The sequence below is a fragment of the Nematostella vectensis genome, chromosome 15 (genome assembly GCF_932526225.1).
Source record: "Nematostella vectensis chromosome 15, jaNemVect1.1, whole genome shotgun sequence".
Lineage (NCBI taxonomy): Eukaryota > Metazoa > Cnidaria > Anthozoa > Actiniaria > Edwardsiidae > Nematostella > Nematostella vectensis.
Genome location: NC_064048.1, coordinates 5101046 through 5120570, shown reverse-complemented (window position 1 = coordinate 5120570; position 19525 = coordinate 5101046). Strand labels below are relative to the sequence as shown.

Here is a 19525-nt window from a genome sequence, read left to right as displayed (position 1 = left end):
AGTCCGGGTCAAACTCGCTGAAGTTTTCTCTCAGCAGCTTTAGAACCTCAACGTGCCCATTGTACGCCGCCTCGGCGGTGAACCAACCAAGCTCCTCGTCGAGGCCAAAATGATCTAAATCTATCAGCAGCCTAACAACCTCCACCTGACCCCTCTCCGCCGCGACGCCCATAGCCTCTATCCAGGCGCACATGTCATCACAATACTCATCCATCACCTTCAAAACCTCTACGTGCCCGCCTTTCGCGGCCATGGACGCTGGATATACGAAGTCACAGGCGCCCGACTCGCAACACATCTTAACGATCTCGGCGTGCCCGTTCATTGCGGCCCTGACCATCGGCTTTTCGAAATCCGTCGCTCCCCAACTCTTACACAACCTCACGGTCTCGACGCACCCCTCCCACGCCGCGCGCTCCATAACGGCGTCAAAGTCTGCGGCTCCCCACCTCGCTAAGGTGGCGGCTTGATCCTCCACGGTGAGATTTGTAAGACTTCCAGCACTTTGCATATCCATTTTGTTATTACATCCACGTCTTTAAACCACTTTTTTCGAATTTTTTTAGACGTGTTAATTCACATCTACTCCGAACTGACAGTTTTCTGGAAATCCTGATTTCTCTGGAAATCAGGAAACATCATACCACACCAGGCGTACCCAGGACTGTGGCCACTTCTCTCGCTTTCCTACTGATGGTTAACTCGGAGACGCCCGTTCTTTCGGAGAATTTTTTAAGTGTAATATCGACCCCCTTTAGCCGTACCCAGTAATAGGTTAAAGCGACCGCAAAGGATTGTGGGCGAGCGCGATTCAACTCAGACGAGCGGTTCTTAGATCTGTAGTAGAGCTGGACCACCTCTCCCTTCTGTGCGGGGGACGCCGAGAATCTATCCATCACATCGCGAATGTGGTCCACGACGGTGGGAGACGTTCCGTGTAGTAAGTAATCTTTAGGCATGTTAATACTGAAGATTTTCAGACCCTTAAGGCAACTCTTCTTGCTCAATCCAAAAGTTTCCATCAAGGTTTTCGGTGTCTGACACTTACCGGACATCTTGTAGGCGTAGTAGATACACGCAAAGACGATCGCCTTCCGTGGGTCGCCGCGAAAAATCTGGCCTTTCGTCACCTGAGTGTATATCTCGTTAGCTTTGGCTACAATTACCCCGCTAAAACCCATGTTCTCCACATCCTTGTCAATATTTCTATCCTCAGACCTACGTACCTGGACCCGACTTGGATTCGAAGACCGTTTGCCATCGGAATGTCCGTAAAAACCCCATTCCCTTTCGTGCGCGATCACGCGCTGCATCTGTTCCCCGCACTCTAAGCAACTAGTGACCCCGTCTTCTGTGACTAGGTCGTCATGATTGCAAAGGGTGTTACTACTATCCTCGTCTCCCAAGGAGGCTCTACTAGTCTCGTATTTGGTGAGGGCTCGGTCAAACAGTGCAAATTCCGGCATGAGGGTGGGGACGTTAATCTCAGGCACCGGTCCGCCGGGGATATTGTATGGTGGTGGTGACCGATCTTCAGCCGTACGTTCAACTGTTCGTTCCTCCATTTTATTAAACTGTTTATGTCTTTAAACCACTTTTCAAAGGCTTTTCAGATGTGAAGCTGAGAGGCTACCCCCTCGAGCTCCCCCTAGGTGGGGTCTAAAGTCCCCACACCACATCTGTGGACTAGTATCTCACCCATCTTTTTTCACCATACCGTGGCATGGAGACTAACATTGCTAAAACACCGAGGACAATTGTCGCCGCTCCGGCCACAAACCCAACGGGGTCGAAGCTTCCGTATTCTGAGTCTTCATAGTAATCAGCGTCACAACAGCAGTGTTCAGGCCCCGCATCCGCAGTGTTACTCACATTCACCTCCAGCACCGGACAACCGCCGGCTGTAGCCGCATCGTTTTTAATCTTCACCTCCGTCTTTAATGTCATTTTATCTATGACCCCACTCGTCTTTAGACCAGAATAGCCTCCCGAGCTCCCCCTAGATGCGACACGTGACAAAGTGATTGACAGGTGGGCTTGGCTATCACGTGATAAAGTGATTGACAGGTTCTTGACAAAGTGATTGACAGGTTTTTAAAGTGATTGACAGGTGGGCGTGGCTATCACGTGACAAAGTGATTGACAGGTGGGCGTGGTCGTGCAAGAGATCTTTGGTAAACTCGCGCATGCGCAGGTCGCGAGGCTTGGCGGAGGTGTGTGGAGACTTTTGCGCCACTTTTGGAATGAAATTTGGGGTGATCAAAAAGTTGCGCCAGCTGCGCCATTTCCCTACTACTAAAGTTGACAGAGCCGTCAATGGAATTCTTGGTACCGCTCTTTACGTTCAAGTAGAAATGAAAACCTTTGATAAGGATATGCTACCTTCGCTAAATGATAGTGAAAGAACAATAGCAAGAAATCGACCGTGGGGACACATTACACTATCAACAAATCCTATTGCAAAATAACAAGGAATAGCGAGAAGAATCAAAATTAACCGTAAGACACAGAACACGAGTTTACATACCTGCCACTGCCAACACCTTGGTTCTATAGGTCTTTCTTGACCAATTTACGTTAGTGTACTCCCCAACACGCATCTCCTCCACAGCCTGGCTGCTCTTGACCACGCCGACTTCTTTGGTAGAAATAAAAAGAACAAGACCATACGGCGGCCATATCTTGTCGGACTCACCGGTGTTCAATCGTCTCGACATTCTAAGTGAACAAGGGCGAGTGAACAACAAGATAGAACAACGACAATTTATGCTTAAGCTTTTAAGTATTCAAAGAAAAAGACTACAAAGTAGAACTAAGTGGTAACTAAGAACAAATTTTATTAAACTTTGATTTTTAATTTTGTTGTGAATAAGCATTTGTTGAGAATGAAGTGATGATGATGCTACATAGAGATATACACCGCCAACTCCTGGTTTTGCCGGGATTTTTTTATCACTACTAAAACTAATTCCCGACAGTTTTTTTTTAACGATTGCCATATTACTTCGATGATCATATTGTTAATCAAGATAATCGGAAAAAATAAACTAGGATGGCTGCTATATCTAACACAATTGAATTGAAGTCCGTTGACTTTTTGCATGCACACATGAAGAAATAATAGACGCTACCAAACTTACCTTTAAAAATTTGTCCGCCTTGTAGATAATCCAGATAATCACTTGATCAGTTGATAGAGATCAGCTCAAAGCACAAGGGATCAGCAAAACATGCACCGCAAATCGAAAACAGCGTACAGTAACGGAAAAAAACGGTGCTTCGAGGGCGAAAAGGCAAAAGAACTATTTTGACAGGGCAAAAATCTGCGCGCGATAGGGCAAAAAAGCTACTTTTTGATAGGGCAAAAATCAGAAGGGCAAAAATTGGCAGGGCAAAATCAGCGCACGATGGGACAAAAATGGCTAAGGGCAAAAAAAGGCAAAAAAGGCAAAAATTGGCAGGGCAAAAAAGTGCGCGATAAGGCAAAAATCAGGCAAAAAAGGCAAAACACTGTTTTATCGATGAAATGTTACACGGAACTTTTTGATAAATCAACATACCCCATACTTCGAGAAAAAAATTCGAAGCTTTCACTTTGGTTAGAGAAAATAGTATTGCTATTTTTTTAAACTACGATAATCAAGCTATTCTATCCCGAATTCGTGATACGTATAACGCAAAAAATACGAAATGCCAGCAAATCTAAAACAAAATTTCTAGAAATTCCTTGTTTAGCCAGGCTTGCGCAACACCGTGCGCAAGGCCAATACAGTACTCAATGACTAGCTTGCATCAAGTTAAAAGCTGAATGCTATTTGAATATAAAATACTGTGAATGTTTACTTTATTTGATATTTAATTCCTTATTATTATTTTCGCGTCACTCTAATTTCGCGAATTTCTAAATCGAAACACCTTGTCTATTTAGTCATCTAGTGTACATATAGTACGGTAAGGGGTCGAGTTGTATTTATAGATTTTTATGCATGACACTAAATTTAGCCACAAACAAATTGATTCATATTTGATGATTACAGCACATTTTGATTCCAGTGTCGCGAAATATCGCCATCTCAAAATCGCGAAATTTTGACTTCGCGAAGATTAAAAGTAATAAAGTAATTTTTTGTGGCCACTAAAAGCATTGTGTTTGGCAAATCCTTTTTTTCTGGATAGAGGGGGAAGTAGAGAGCATATCGGAATTCAGGCCATAGTAGGGTGCGGATTCAAGGCTTGGCGCTTGTCAGAAGCACTAAAACAAGAGTCTTCATTGTACTGTATAATGAATGTAAAGTGACAAACAGATGAACACAGTACCATGTGCTCATACCTTATCTACTTCATCCTTGGGCACATTTGCAGAGGAAAGAACTTTTTCAATTGACCCCAAGCAACGCTGAAACAAACTGCTGCAGCTTGATTCAAACTTAGCCCTGTAGGAAGAAATATATTTTTTTCCTGAAATATCTATCTATGTTATGTTATGGTAATGCTTCTGGTATTGGGAACCTTTAGCTTGTTGTAGTGCAATGCATGCTCCGATTTTATTTTTATAACTATGTATGAGGTTTCTGTCTTGCTAGATGTGATATTCACTCAAGAATTTCTTTGCCTTGCTTGTTGGCTTTTGATGCTCAGTTATAGTACTTTCTAGTATCGTTAATGATGATAATGAATGATAATTTACTAATAGATTCATGGGTACGCTCGGTGTGGGCAATCACCAAACCCAGGAATGATGGTCAACAAAATCTTTTAGCACTTTGGTTGTGGTCAATTCTTCTCAAAATTCTCACCCCTAAGGGCCCCCTAAGAGATACCAAATCGGGTGTGGTAGAAGGAATTTTTAACCCTGAGAGATAGCAGAATTGGAAAAAACGGTAAACAATTAAAAACACCTAGGGAATAGCATTTGGTCAAATGTTATACCCTTATAGATAACAAAATTGAAAAAAAACCTTAAACACCTGCTAAGGAATAGCAATTGGTCGAGTTTTATACCCTAAGAGATAGCAGAATCGAAAAAAATTATTCAACAACCCCTAAGTGATAGTTGTTGGTAGAAATTATATACCCAAAAAAGATAGGCAATCACCCCCATCCCCTGGGTCACCAAGTACCTGGATACTTGTCCTTGAAAGTCAATGCCCTCACATAGAGAGTCCACGGAGCAGTTTGCAGACTCAAGTGTGGAAAGGATGTTTTTGCATTGCTCTGCTGAGGTCTGGAGCTTTGTCTTTGATCGCTTGTTGGTCAAAGGATCTATTTTCCACTTCCTGAGTTAAAAAAAAAACAAAAAAACAATTTCAAATCAGGTTGCACTCAAGAATTTGCAGAATGTGTCATATAATCCACAGTGGTTCATGAGTAACATATAAATGGCTAAATGCTGGTCTTTGCAAACTAGGATTAGTTTGTTTATGATTATATGATTTTTCCTTTGATACCATAACAAAACTTGCCTTTTAAAGTCATTTGCTAGGAGATCTAATAACACTTCATCAAAGTTCCTTCCACCTAGAGCTCCGTCATATTCAGTGGCAAGCACCTTGTACATTCCGTTTATAACTGACAGGAGAGTGACATCATGACTTGCGCCGCCCAGGCGGTACACCAGAACAGTGCTAGAACAGGAAAAAATAGGGAACAGTCATATTATGTAAGATATTATGTAGTTATGTAAACCAAGTTCAAGGTTGATATGTTTACCACTAGATAACTGATACATTCAAGCACAAAGAAAAAAGGAGAAAAAAAGGAAATTACAAAGAAAGAAAAATAACAACTTAATAGCATATAACATACCTGTCTTGAGATCGGTCATTCTGGCCAAGACCTGAGAGATATTATAATATTAGGAGACAGAATGTCATTATTTATGTTGTAATCTGTGCATGAGACAATCACAAACGCAACTTTTAATTCAACAACACGAACAGCTTCACCCTTATTTGCCAAAACCACCTGTATCACCCTTATCCACTCATACAAACTATGTCACCCTTATCCACCAATTACTTGTATCACCCATATACACCAACACCACCCATATCAACCTTATTCACCAATAACTTATATCAGCCTTATACATCAACATCACCCATATCACCCTTATCCACTCATACAAACTATGTCACCCTTATTCACCAACACCACCCGTATCACCCTTATTCACCAATTACTTATATCACCCTTATACACCAACCCCACCCATATCACCCTTATACACTCATACAAACTATGTCACCCTTATTCACTAACACCACCCGTATCACCCTTATCCACCAACATCACCCATATCACCCTTATCCACTCATACAAACCATGTCACCCTTATTCATCAACACCACCCGTATCACCCTTATTCACCAATTACTTATATCACCCTTATACACCAACATCACCCGTATCACCCTTATCCACTCATACAAACCATGCCACCCTTATTCAACACCCCAAATATCACATTTAACTTGACATGACGGAAAAACCTGGAAAACGCGCAATTCCAGATAGAGAGATAAGACACAATTTCTTACAATGGCTATAGGTTCCTTTTATTACGGACTGATTTTCAAAACACAAATAACGTGAGGCAGAAGTGCACATAACCAGATTTTGGCTTTTTAAGATAATTTTCCTTGATCATCATTGCCCTGTGTATCAGTTCCAGACGAAAAGCCCAAATTTTAATGACATTTTACAAAGTCGCATCAATTTAAAAAAAGTCGCACTTGATATTTTGTTTGCTATAAGTTACTAAATACTCAGAGAAATTCTCCGCCTTATTTGATGTAAAATGGGCTTATTTGAAGCGTCATGTCATGTTTTTCTGTCATGTCATTTAACCCTCATTTTCTGTCACTGCGAAATGATGTCTTTAATCTGCGACTGGAAACGTATTGTACATACCATAAGCTAAAGCAGCAGCTACGGGTTCATTGATGATGCGAAGAATGTGAAACCCTGCCTCCTCTGCAGCCTCCCTTGAAATTGAATGAATTGAATCAACAGTGATTGGGGAGAGAGAGGTAAACAGTGGTAGGTAACAGCAGGATTAATTTGAGTGATTGAGTAATTCTACTAAACAAAGTCAATGAATATGTATTTTTCCATTGAAAGAATGTGACGTCTTCTGCAGCTATTAGAGGACAGATGCATAAAAAATGAGCTCAATCTGTTTTATCCAACAATTGAAATGTCTTCTTTACAATCGTGTTTTTCAGGAGCATACGTGTGCATGCTAATGAAAAGCATGTGGGTGTCCTATAAAAACACATAACCTCTTGACCAATCAGATTTCGCGATTTACAAGTGTTGTCGTATAAATTCTCATAACAATGGCGACCCAGCAAAATATGCTATTTTATTGATAAAAAATTATTTTCATTATCATCTATGATGGATATGGAAGGGCATTTACTGTAAAATGTACCTTAGCAAAGAGACCTCTTTTTCTTGAAAGTTAACAGGGACTGTGAGCACCACATGGTTTGATGACGAACCACAGTGAGACTGAGCTGTCTCTGCCAAATATAACAAACAAGACAACAAATCATCATTAGAATGATTGTTCTCCATACAGGTCAGCAAACAAAAGGAAACAATGCTACATATAAAGATGTACTGTATGTTAGGTTCAAGTCAGCAAATATAAGGAAGCAAGACTACATAATAAAGTATACAAGAATCATCAGTTAAGGGAAGAGTCCATTGAATAGGTTTCTGAACAGTATGGAGCGTTTTCCATTTTACTACAGCCGCATTAGTTAAGGGGTACTTGGCCAAGTTGTGCTTGAGCATTTCATTGGCGTGATTTAAAAATCAGCAAACATAAAGGAATCAAGACTACATATAAAATATAGGCACAAGTCAGCAAACATAAGGAAACAAGAAAACAGATCATAATGGTAGAATGTTTGTTGTCCATTTGTAAGCAAAGCCCTCTAAGGGAGGGCTTATGGGGGTTGCCAGCCCCCCCCCCCCCTGCTATGAGAGGAAACATTGGTTAAAAAGAGAGTTGCCTCAGTTTTTTTGTACTGCCTCCCCCCCTTCATTCATGTTTTAATCCAAGATAGCCCATGTTTTTCACTGACTTGATTCAATAAACCCACCCAACATTTTCTTGTAGATCATGTTGATGACCTCCTTTGGTGACACTTGGATATTTCTCTCATTACTCTCAACTTCATAATAAGGTAAACCATCCTTGTCTATTAGCTGGAAAAAGGCAAAGTGAACATGCTGGTAACTTAGCAATAATAATGAAGTCAGTTGGGGGGAGGTCTGAAGCCTGTTATCTATTTATTTTATTTCATTTGCTGATAGTGTAGTGTTTTTTTATTCCCCTATTTGTCAAAAAGCATTGTAACAAAGCTTATCACCAACTTCCTTTAAAAACCCGAAAACCTAGAAAGGCTGGAGTTGTTTTTTTTTGTTTAGCAATGTATTGTCTAGGTGCCCCATTTTCTCTTTTTTGTGTTGAAGCTCACCTGGCCTTTGTTATTTGTAATACTTAATGTACAAAGACCTAGACCTATATATTCTAAATAAAGCATTTTAAAATAAAATAAATGGGAAATCAAAGATTCAAAGACAATAAAAGATATAATTTCAATTATCTTCTGTGCAGGCAATGAGGTATATAGAGCTCATGTAATTAATTCTTACTTTGCACTGTAGTGCAGCTGCTTCTTCCTGAACCACAGAATCTGAATAACTAAAGGTAAAAGGTAAAACAACTACATGCGAATAAATTAATTAAAGAAGTGCACATTTTTTTCTTGCAATTCAAAGTATGCTTTTGGTATTTGAAAAATTTAACATTCCAAAGAGGAGCACATCAATTCTGTAAATGTTTTAAATTTGTTACCTTTTTCCCAGTACTCGCTTTGCTCTGAGAATTGTGTTTCTAGCATTTCTGATAAGCCCTTGTTTGGCAGGTAAGCCAACATTCTTAAAAAAAAAAAAAGAATATAATGGCATTTACAGTGACACAGATAACATAATACCTGGTATACCACCTGAGTTGGACCATCAAGCATTTTAGAGCTTTTTTTTTTTAATTGAAATTTTATGTAAATGTTTTAGAGATATTCAGGTAAAATTCGGACTACTTAAATATACCTTTTCTGTATCAGAAAATGCCACCATGGCAGGGGTTACTCTGTCACCAGCATCATTGGCAATAATTGTTGTGTTTCCATCCTGTTGATGCAAAATATTCTATACTATTAGACTTTCACAATGTGATGTTTGCTATGGCCATTTGACAGATTTAAGAAGTATACCAATAAGGATGGGAGAATTATATAGACCATCTGAAAGTGCTTCACTGAGCATGACAAAAATGTGACCCGGCAAGGGAAAACGTACACTAGAGAAAAAGCATTCGGGCTATGAACGAAAAATATCGTTCGGCGGGTTATGCAGAACGCTTTTACGATATTCAGAACGATATCAGGTTTTTACGAGAAACAATGTCCGATTTTCAAGAACGTTTCCCGAATTCAAGATCGTCTGTCCGAAGGCAATATCGTTCTTCCAAAGACAAGATCGTTCTCCCTGTTTTTAAAATTGTTCATCACCAAGGTTAACACTCGAAGGCGAGAACGGTTTTCCGATTTTCAAAATCGCTCACCGAAAAAAATGATCGGCTTCATGAAGACAAGAACTTCTTTCCAGGATATGAAAAACGTTTAACAGTGTGGGGAAACCCCTAAGGCAAAAACCATCTTCTGATTTTGAAAATGGTTCCTAAAAAGACAACATGGCTCTTTTGAGAAATGCTTGGTTTGTTAATTTTAATTTTAAACTATATTTCAGCTAAACAAGCTGTTGTTTTGCAAAGACAAGTAAAGTTTAAAAGCTGAATCACTTTCTTAGTTTACATACGGCTCATAATCGATGATCATAATAGCAAATTAAAGTCTTCTTATTGATGCGCAAGTTAAATAGACATTTTTTTTTGAAAAGACAAGAAATTATAGACAGCTGACTCGCTCTCTTAATTTACATACGGCTCAAACAAATCAATTGTCAAACTTTATGGATCGTAACCACCCTAACAGTCCTAATGGCAAAAGAAAGCTGAGATATAGAGGACTTTTTTTAGATAGGTCTGTTTGATGCCGACTTTAGTAGAAAGCGAGAACCGTCATATTGTTGTCGTCACCGTTAACATGTCGTTGTATTGCAAATACAAATAGAGTCGCCTCGCTTTCTTAGTTTGCAAACGGCAAATATCAAGGACATTCTTTAAAACTTTAATAGTGTTCTAATGGAAAAAGAAAGCTGAGATATAGAGGACTTTTTTAGAGAGGTCTGTTTGATGCTAACTTTAGTAGCAAGAGAGAACCGTCATATTGTTGTCGTCACCGTTAACATGTCGTTGTATTGCAAATACAAATAGAGTCAGCTCGCTTTCTTAGTTTGAAAACGGCATATATCAAGGACATTCTTTAAAACTTTAATAGCGTTCTTCCAAGTTTCTAGAGACGATCTTCCGAATTATTAAAGAATGTTCTCCCGAGCTTCAAGAGAATGATCTTCCGAATTTTAAGAGAAAGATCTTTCGAACTTTCCAAATTCTAGAGAACGATCTTCCGAACTTTAGAGCGTTTTTCCCAATTTGAAGGGTACGAACTTCCGAATTTCAAAAACGTTCTTCCGATTGTGCCCTGGGAACAAGATTGTTTATGAACGATATAATGAAGCAAGGTCATTCCCTTATTATTAACAAGACCGTTCCCTCATTATAGAAAAAGCGTTCGTTGGTCTTCCAGATTTGCCCTAAGACGTTTTTCGCTAGTGTACGTTTTCCCTTGCCGGGTCACAAATGTTTCAGTGCACATCACAGATAAAGTTTAGTCAATATGTTAATTCAAAAGCAAAATTAATTCCAAGAGAATTAATTTCATAGGTATTAGATAAACAAAGCAATATCATAAAAGCTTTGAAAATTCCTGAGAAACATTGAATCAAGAATCCCTAGTGAGTGCAAATGCAATCATTTTCATGTATTTAATTTAAAAGAGCTTTATTGGATAGACATCTGTATTCATAAGAGATATTGTGAAATTTTAATTCACAGAACACTTGTGAATACCAGTAGAATCCAAAAATTCCAAGGGGATTTTTGAGACATCTTATTATGCTTTTAAGATCATTCTAGTCTACCATTTTAGACCACAAAAACTGTGTTCCAAATTCTTGGACACCAAACATCAAGTTCATTTAGGTTTGTGTCAATCAATACCCGTAGTTCTCGCATGCGAACTTCTAAACTTTATTAAATCTTTGCCCTGTTAGCCATATGTAACGCCCGTCGCACTGGAAAATAATAATCTCCCCTCATCTATTATTATCCCCTATAATGCCCCTTTAAAGGCAGCATTACGAAAAATTGTACAAACCATAGACGACTTCACAACATAAAAGTATTATTTGTAGTGTGCTGACAACTTCATCAGATGATAAAACTAAGGGGAACCTAACTAAAGTCCTTCTAGAAAATGGTACAAGGCATACGTATGCATTTACCGCACTGACAGCCACACACGAGGTAGTTGCTCCGAGATGGACACCGATCGCCAGATAATCCGCCATGTTGGACGAGACGAAAGGAAGAGACTGGAACTTTATCCCGTGATGGTCCGCGCTTATCTTCCACAGGCTGCCCATACAGATATGCCCCTTTTCTTACAAAATTGTGCTGCTATGTGCTGTTATGTATTTTTTAGCGTAGTCTGTTTTTTTTAAAGCCTCCTGGCCAGGCTGAGGTGCCTTTTGCTCGGCTATCCCGATTTCTCGCTTACACTTAACATTGCTGAAAAAACTCAAAGTCCAATTTTTTTTGTGCGTTTTTTTTTCTTTTGTTATACTTTTTGTTAGTGCTTAATCATTAGCACCTGTTTATTGGTTGTGCGCATTAGGTCAAGGCGGAAGGAACAGAGTTTCTTCGGGTGAATCCTGATTAAAAAATTCCCTCTCATTTGGCTGAAATGTTTCAAATGATATGATAAATATATGAAATAAAAAATAGAAGGGTATTGTTTACTAAAGGTTTTCTTCTCACCAATACAGGCCATCTGGTTCTAAAAGTGCCAGCACGAGCTATCAGTATGGCCTCTCTTGCTTTGCAGATGGGATTGCGGTTGCTTTTAAATTTGTTATTTAGTAAGTTGCTTTTACATTTGGTATTTAGCTCTGTGCCGGATAAGCGGAGTGGTTGGGTTTCTAGCCTACCTGAAGGCATTGGATGCTTTTTTCGGCGAGTAAAAATCCTCGCAAACCCGAAATCGAAGCTCGTGACCACCATCTTGGATTTGAGTGACAAAAAAAATTATAGGCACGGGGGGTGGCTGGGAAAGATGACGACCAAGAGCTACGATTTCGGGTTTTCGAGGGTTTTTTTCTCGCCGAAAAAAGCATCCAACGCATACAGGTAGGCTATTTGGTTTCAGAAGTGTTCAGCGGCGTGGGAAGGTGTAGAGAGAGATTGTTAGTCTACAGTTTTGCCTCAACCGGCGAAAACAAACTGTTTAGCTAATAATACCCCTCTATTTATCATCATCCACTTCTATTTACAGAGCCGTAGCGGGCCTCTAAATATTTGGGGGCACAAAACAAAAACATTAAGATATATATATATATTTGGGGGGTGGGGGGTGGGTGGGCACAGCCACGCTCCTACTGGTAATATTTCCTTATTATTTTGGAAATATTGGGGGGGGGCACGTGTCCCCAGTGCCCCATCCCTTGCTACGGCCCTGATTTATTTTTATTATCTTTCATTAGTTAATAAACAGTGAACTTTGCACACTGTAACATGCCACTGAAATTCATTTGTAACCCGAAGAATCCAGATACTGGCCTGACGAAGGAAACCTGATTTGATGTCGACTATTTGTTTTGCATTCTTTGTTTTTATCTAACTGGTCAAAGACAACAATGTCAGACGCACCCCAGCAGATAGAGGCTGCCCCGGTTGTATTCTTATATATTTTTGTAGAAATAATGTCCTTAGCTTATCACTATCTGTCTCTGACTATAATGTCTTGCTTATTCCATGGGAATGACTCGGCGAACGCATTTCATTCGATCTTGTTGTCCTAGACGTCGTCGTTTTTCTAGCTCAATCCTGTCAATAATCCATCTGTTCCGCATAACACCGATCGATATCAAATCCAACTTCACCTCGGCTAGTTTCCGGATCATTGTGTCCTCGAATAACTTCAATAACCAAAGAGGCAAAATCTTCGTAAGTGGATAATGATTCCTCTGGCGAAAATCGTTTAAAAAACTTTGAATCAAACGGTGCTTCCTCCACCGAGGTTCCATTCACTGAGTCTGTGAAGATAGTGTTTCTTTTCGTGTACAAAAAAAAGTTGTGAAATTTCACCTGTTGACTTTGAGAGGGAAGTTCGTAATACTTGGTATCAGGGGAAGTCCGTTTTAATATCGGATGATAATTAACTTGTCCTCGTATCGCTTGCCTTGAATAGGCGGTATTACTTGTCCTGTTTTGACTATCCGGGGACTTCATTTGTACTCGCTCACGAAATGCCACTTTTACTCTTGACGTTGTGTTGTTGGTTTCTCCTGGAGTGGTGGCTGGTCTCCTGGCGAATAATACTGACTTGGGGTTTCTCAGCTTTATCTGACATCATACCAGGATGTAAAATGGTTTAAATTTCAAAGTTGTTGTTTTCTAGTCGCACCATTTTCTAGTGCTTGCGAAAGCACTGGGTAGAGATACTTAGAGATGCCAGATTCCTACTGGTGTTCATTCTCTTTGAGTGCCCTTGAAAACCAGAAAAAGTGTATGTTTTATATACCCTGTTCTTCGTTTTAAATAATCTTCACATGCAATCTTCAGGTCGATCTTGAAATTCCCATTTCCTACTTGTTTTCATTGATGACAAAATGATTATCTGTCGAAATCCGGCGATGATTACATGATTCTCTGCTTTGATGAATTGCTAAGTTGGCAACGCAACATCTCCTAGTGTAAATTAGGAAGGTGCTCTTGTTTGCAGGACAAATGGATTAAATTCAATAGAATAGCTGTCTAAATAAAGGCCAGTGTTAACTACATGTACTTCATTAAAACAAAGAGTCCTGACAAACAAATAAATTGGGTCCAAAATTGTTTACGACAGCTATTGTAGGATAAAATGAGCTGATAAGATGATGTGTATGCGTATACCTAAACATTTGCCTCTGAAAGACTTTTCCAAGATATACTAATTATAGGCTCAAAACACCTGGAATAGTATTAACTGATTGTGTGTGTTTTGAATAGAGCTTTTGAATAGATTAAAGTTGTACGATAATCCTTTGGTTGCCCCTGATTGGCTTAGGGCAAATACCACTCAGTCATAGCAAAATTGAATAAGCCGATTGCCGGTATGAATGCACAGGCCAACATCAGGCACGTATGGTGGAGAAAGGACAAAATTTACATATCCTCACCACTCCCTATTGTCATGCCACGGGTAAACTAAGTTATGGGAAGCACCCGCTCCTCGCTATAGCAAAAGGGTAGCGATGAGGGTAGTTACATATCCTCACCACTCCCTATTGTCATGCCACGGGTAAACTGAGTTATGGGAAGCACCCGCTCCTGGCTATGGCAAAAGGGTAGCGATGAGGGTAGTTACATATCCTCACCACTCCCTATTGTCATGCAACGGGTAAACTAAGTTACGGGAAGCACCCGCTCCTGGCTATGGCAAAAGGGTAGCGATGAGGGTAGTTACATATCCTCACCACTCCCTATTGTCATGCAACGGGTAAACTAAGTTACGGGAAGCACCCGCTCCTGGCTATGGCAAAAGGGTAGCGATGAGGGTAGTTACATATCCTCACCACTCCCTATTGTCATGCCACGGGTTTACTAAGTTATGCGCAGCACCCGCTCCTGGCTATGGCAAAAGGGTAGCGATGAGGGTAGTTACATATCCTCACCACTCCCTATTGTCATGCCACGGGTAAACTGAGTTATGGGAAGCACCCGCTCCTGGCTATGGCAAAAGGGTAGCGATGAGGGTAGTTACATATCCTCACCACTCCCTATTGTCATGCAACGGGTAAACTAAGTTACGGGAAGCACCCGCTCCTGGCTATGGCAAAAGGGTAGCGATGAGGGTAGTTACATATCCTCACCACTCCCTATTGTCATGCAACGGGTAAACTAAGTTACGGGAAGCACCCGCTCCTGGCTATGGCAAAAGGGTAGCGATGAGGGTAGTTACATATCCTCACCACTCCCTATTGTCATGCCACGGGTTTACTAAGTTATGCGCAGCACCCGCTCCTGGCTATGGCAAAAGGGTAGCGATGAGGGTAGTTACATATCCTCACCACTCTCTATTGTCATGCCACGGGTTTACTAAGTTATGCCCAGCACCCGCTCCTGGCTATGGCAAAGGGGTAGCGACGAGGGTAGTTACATATCCTCACCACTCCCTATTGTGATGCCACGGGTATACTAAGTTATGGGAAGCACCCGCTCCTGGCTATGGCAAAAGGGTAGCGACGAGGGTAGTTACATATCCTCACCACTCCCTATTGTCATGCCACGGGTATACTAAGTTATGGGAAGCACCCGCTCCTGGCTATGGCAAAAGGGTAGCGACGAGGGTAGTTACATATCCTCACCACTCCCTATTGTCATGCCACGGGTATACTAAGTTATGGGAAGCACCCGCTCCTGGCTATGGCAAAAGGGTAGCGACGAGGGTAGTTACATATCCTCACCACTCCCTATTGTCATGCCACGGGTATACTAAGTTATGGGAAGCACCCGCTCCTGGCTATGGCAAAAGGGTAGCGATGAGGGTAGTTACATGTCCTCACCACTCTCTATTGTCATGCAACGGGTTTACTAAGTTATGGGAAGCACCCGCTCCTGGCTATGGCAAAAGGGTAGCGATGAGGGTAGTTACATATCCTCACCACTCCCTATTGTCATGCCACGGGTATACTAAGTTATGGGAAGCGCCCGCTCCTGGCTATGGCAAAAGGGTAGCGATGAGGGTAGTTACATATCCTCACCACTCCCTATTGCCATGCCACGGGTATACTAAGTTATGGGAAGCGCCCGCTCCTGGCTATGGCAAAAGGGTAGCGATGAGGGTAGTTACATATCCTCACCACTCCCTATTGTCATGCCACGGGTATACTAAGTTACGGGAAGCACCCGCTCCTGGCTATGGCAACAGGGTAGCGATGAGGGTATGCTAGAGTGTGTGCACCGTCACCAGGGGAGGTGGGTGGGGCTCCTTTCTCCCACTGTCTCGGCAAACTGACCTAGAATGAGTCAGGACATTATCATTATATATGCCAGGTACATGGGTATCCACATCCCTAGGGACTATCTTATTGGATAACTCGACATGACGGAAAAACCTGGAAAACGCGCAATTCCAGATAGAGAAAGAAGACACAATTTCCTACAATGGCTATAGGTTCCTTGTATTACGGACTGATTTTCAAAACACAAATAACGTGAGGCCGAAGAGCACATAACCAGATTTTAAAGATAATCTGGTTTTTAAGATAATTTTCCTTGATCATCATTGCCCTGTGTATCAGTTCAGGGACGAAAAGCTCAAATTTCAATGACACTACAAAAAGTCGCATCAATTTAAAAAAAGTCGCACGGTATTTTGTTTGCTATAAGTTACTAAGTACTCCGAGAAATTCTCCGCCTTATTCGATGTAAAATAGGCTTATTTGAAGCGTCACGTTATGTTTTTCCGTCATGTCGGATAACTCTAGTGAGAATAGGGGGGGGGGGTGAGGGGATTGAGGTGAAGTGTCGCATTTCTCTTCTTTTCTTTTTTAGACAACTTTTATGAAAAGAAGTTCTTGACTACTCAAGCCCAGGCGAGTGCAGCTGGAAACACGGCTTTTATTGACAACAGAGGCCCTATGTGCCAGAACGCAAATTCTAGATCCAAATTCAACGCCGGAGAAAACCGAGCATCTTATTTGCTTTGGAGATGATGTTCTTGATATGTTCTCCCCAGTTAAGGTGACACCTGTGACACTTGGACACCAAGGTAAGGGACAGATGTTACCACCGCAGAGAACATATTCTCTATCCAAACTCTGTCTCTTTCTCTTCACTCGCAGGTTTTCGCATTTGCTTGGCTGAAATAGAAGCTCGTGGTAGGTTGCCCATGTTGCAAGTGAGTCCAATTTTTTTTTTAAGTTTTTTCTGCACATCGTTTGGTGTTCTTATAGCGTTCTTATGTTGTAGTTACCGGACTCGGGTTTGGGTTTGCCTTCTTGAGCTCTTTGCAAGAGCGAGCTGTTAATGAAAGAAATGATAATATGAATAAAAATATGAAGTAAAGCGAGGATGATCGAAGGTGGGTAACAGTAACTTAAGAAGGCTGGGATGTAAATATGAGTACACGAGGAAAACAATGTCGGTCTCATTTCTCAATAAAAATTACCACGCTTATTAAAGCTTGTGAGTAACTATTTATATATTGTTTGTATTTAGGAACGCCTTATCGTTTTTCAGTTTTTAAATGGGACTGATTAGCTACTTGCGTTAATAAGTGAACCGAACAACTGCTTTTCGCATTGTCTCATCATGCTTATTCTCTATCGTCTATAACATTTTATCTATCGAGAAATGATGACGCGTTTGACTTCCATCGGCAAAATAATGATTTCATCATTATTTAATAAAAAAATAGGTTCCAAAGAAGCAGTGCGCTTGTTTTTTTCCACATTTATTCGGCCCAAGAAATAGCACCGGTATCTAATTGGCAATAAAGACAAAATTTTATTTGACACTGGGCCTACTACATTGTAAATTAAATACGGAGCAAAGTGAACGGTTACACATTCTTTTATCGTTCTCAATATAAAACACCAATATTATTGACACATTATTTGTAGCTAAATCTAATAATGGCTATACTCGGATGAAGGCCTGTATAATTTGTGTAAATGTTGACATGTGTAGATTGTTGTTATAAAGAAATTTATAATTATGATATTTTGATAGATAAAAAAAAAAACAATGCATCATATCAGCAGATGATGTGCTCGGCGTTTTGATGTCTATGATACTGATGGTCACGTGAATCAGCGGTTAACCCCAGAATTCTTCATCGTTCCCGTCATCCTTCTGGGGCTCAGTCTCCCACTCGTCATCCTCTGAGACGCAGTAGTCCTCACTCGTCTCCAGTCCCTCGAGAATACGCAAACCATCGTACATGTCGGCGTCCTTTAGAGCATTGGCGCGGTCCTGAAACGGGAGAGTTGATAATAATAGTAAGTAATAAATGCCAAGAAGCGGGATTGATCAGAGTGCAGAAAACATTAAAAGCGCCGGGAAAAATGACGATATTTCTTGTTGGCAAGTGTCTTGGCAATTTACGCTTACCTTCACAAACTGTTCGCGCTCACGTCGCAGCCTGAGCTTTTCGCGCGCCTCCTTCGCTGCCTTGTCCTTGTTCATCTCCACCATCTTCCCCTTCCTCTCAATTTCCCGCTGCCGCAGCTCCACCTTAGCGCATGCCTCACTCTCCACAACCTGTTGCTGGGAGCTCCCCGCCAGGCGACTGGCCTTGCTCTTGACGTCCGCCAAGTGCTTATCCCTGTTCTCGGCGGCTCTAGCGCTCTTCTCCTTAGCGAGCTTGTCGGCCATCTCTAGCGCCTCCCGCAGCTTGTTGGATCTGGAAGCCCGTCTGTCACTGGCATCAGAAGATCTAGACCTTGCGGAGGCTTTCTTCTTTTTCTTTTCAAGCTGCCTGATCCTGATAATGAATCATTTGAAAATAGATAAGCCACTTTAAATAATATTCTCTTGTGCTCTAATGGGGGACATATCCTACCGGTTATTCTCTACTTGCGTTTGTTTTTCGAGTAGCATTTCCATGGTAAGTGTAGGCGCCGACTCAATCCTAGCAAGTCTTCTTGGGACTTTGGCGTGTCCTCCGTCTGCCGTCTGTTTGCCGTCGAGAATGAGATCATACGCTGCCGCACTGCACTTGGAAACAAACGCGCTCATCTCTGGCTTTACCTCGTTCTTGGCGCCTGCGCGTTGAGCGGAGATCAAACTTCGCGCCGTTTTCAGCAACTCAGCGTCAACATCACTGACGCCGAGAGGAGCAACCTTGTTATTTGTCGAAAGACACTTTGAAAGTAACAAACCGCACATCGTGATAATCGTCCAAAGAATTTGTAAATCGAATAGCATTGAAAACACTTCCTAACAGAAAGGATTCCGCAACCTATGGTAAGATTTACGTCATAATGTACGTATTTACGTAGACGTTCGAAAAGCGCGCGCGAGGTATACCACAGGAAACCCTATTGACGATTTGTTTTATTTTTCCCTTTGTTTACTTTTTCATTTACTACTCCTTCTAATTTAGAAGTGTTTTAAGTAAAGGGGTATATCATTTATAGGCTGAAATAGAACAAAGAAAAGAAATAGGAAAATGATAGGGATATAAGAAGATAATAATAACACATTAAGCGAAATTCAGATCAA

The 19525-nt window shown here is 41.0% G+C and overlaps 2 protein-coding genes across 2 annotated transcripts in view; both read right to left on the bottom strand.

The window, feature by feature from the left end:
* The window catches only part of LOC5522345 (heat shock 70 kDa protein 14-B), a 33663-nt gene extending 21970 nt beyond the window's left edge, over positions 1-11693 (bottom strand). Inside the window, exons 1-11 of the mRNA XM_032367468.2 lie at positions 11542-11693; positions 9127-9207; positions 8873-8955; positions 8671-8719; positions 8115-8220; positions 7436-7526; positions 6913-6986; positions 5806-5836; positions 5463-5624; positions 5121-5276; positions 4331-4433 (exon numbers count right to left, since the gene is read on the bottom strand). Of these exons, the coding sequence (XP_032223359.2) occupies positions 4331-4433; positions 5121-5276; positions 5463-5624; positions 5806-5836; positions 6913-6986; positions 7436-7526; positions 8115-8220; positions 8671-8719; positions 8873-8955; positions 9127-9207; positions 11542-11682 (1077 nt within the window). The 5' untranslated portion in view covers positions 11683-11693. The remainder of the gene's footprint in view (positions 1-4330; positions 4434-5120; positions 5277-5462; positions 5625-5805; positions 5837-6912; positions 6987-7435; positions 7527-8114; positions 8221-8670; positions 8720-8872; positions 8956-9126; positions 9208-11541) is intronic.
* A 5205-nt stretch (positions 11694-16898) lies between these two features.
* LOC116604773 (eukaryotic translation initiation factor 5B) lies at positions 16899-19291 on the bottom strand. The gene is made up of 3 exons (XM_032367636.2): positions 18864-19291; positions 18413-18785; positions 16899-18274 (listed from the first exon to the last, which is right to left on the bottom strand). The coding sequence occupies exons 1-3, from the start codon at positions 19226-19228 to the stop codon at positions 18119-18121; spliced, it is 894 nt and encodes a 297-aa protein (XP_032223527.2). The 5' UTR covers positions 19229-19291; the 3' UTR covers positions 16899-18118.
* Between the last annotated feature and the right edge of the window lie 234 nt (positions 19292-19525).

Coding starts and splice junctions, on each gene's coding strand:
- LOC116604773 (XM_032367636.2), bottom strand. CDS start 19,228: ATGCTATTCGATTTACAAATTCTTTGGACGATTATCACGATGTGCGGT. Junction 18,786..18,863: donor ACGCAAGTAGAGAATAACCG/GTAGGATATGTC, acceptor ATTCATTATCAG/GATCAGGCAGCTTGAAAAGA. Junction 18,275..18,412: donor AGCGCGAACAGTTTGTGAAG/GTAAGCGTAAAT, acceptor CTCCCGTTTCAG/GACCGCGCCAATGCTCTAAA.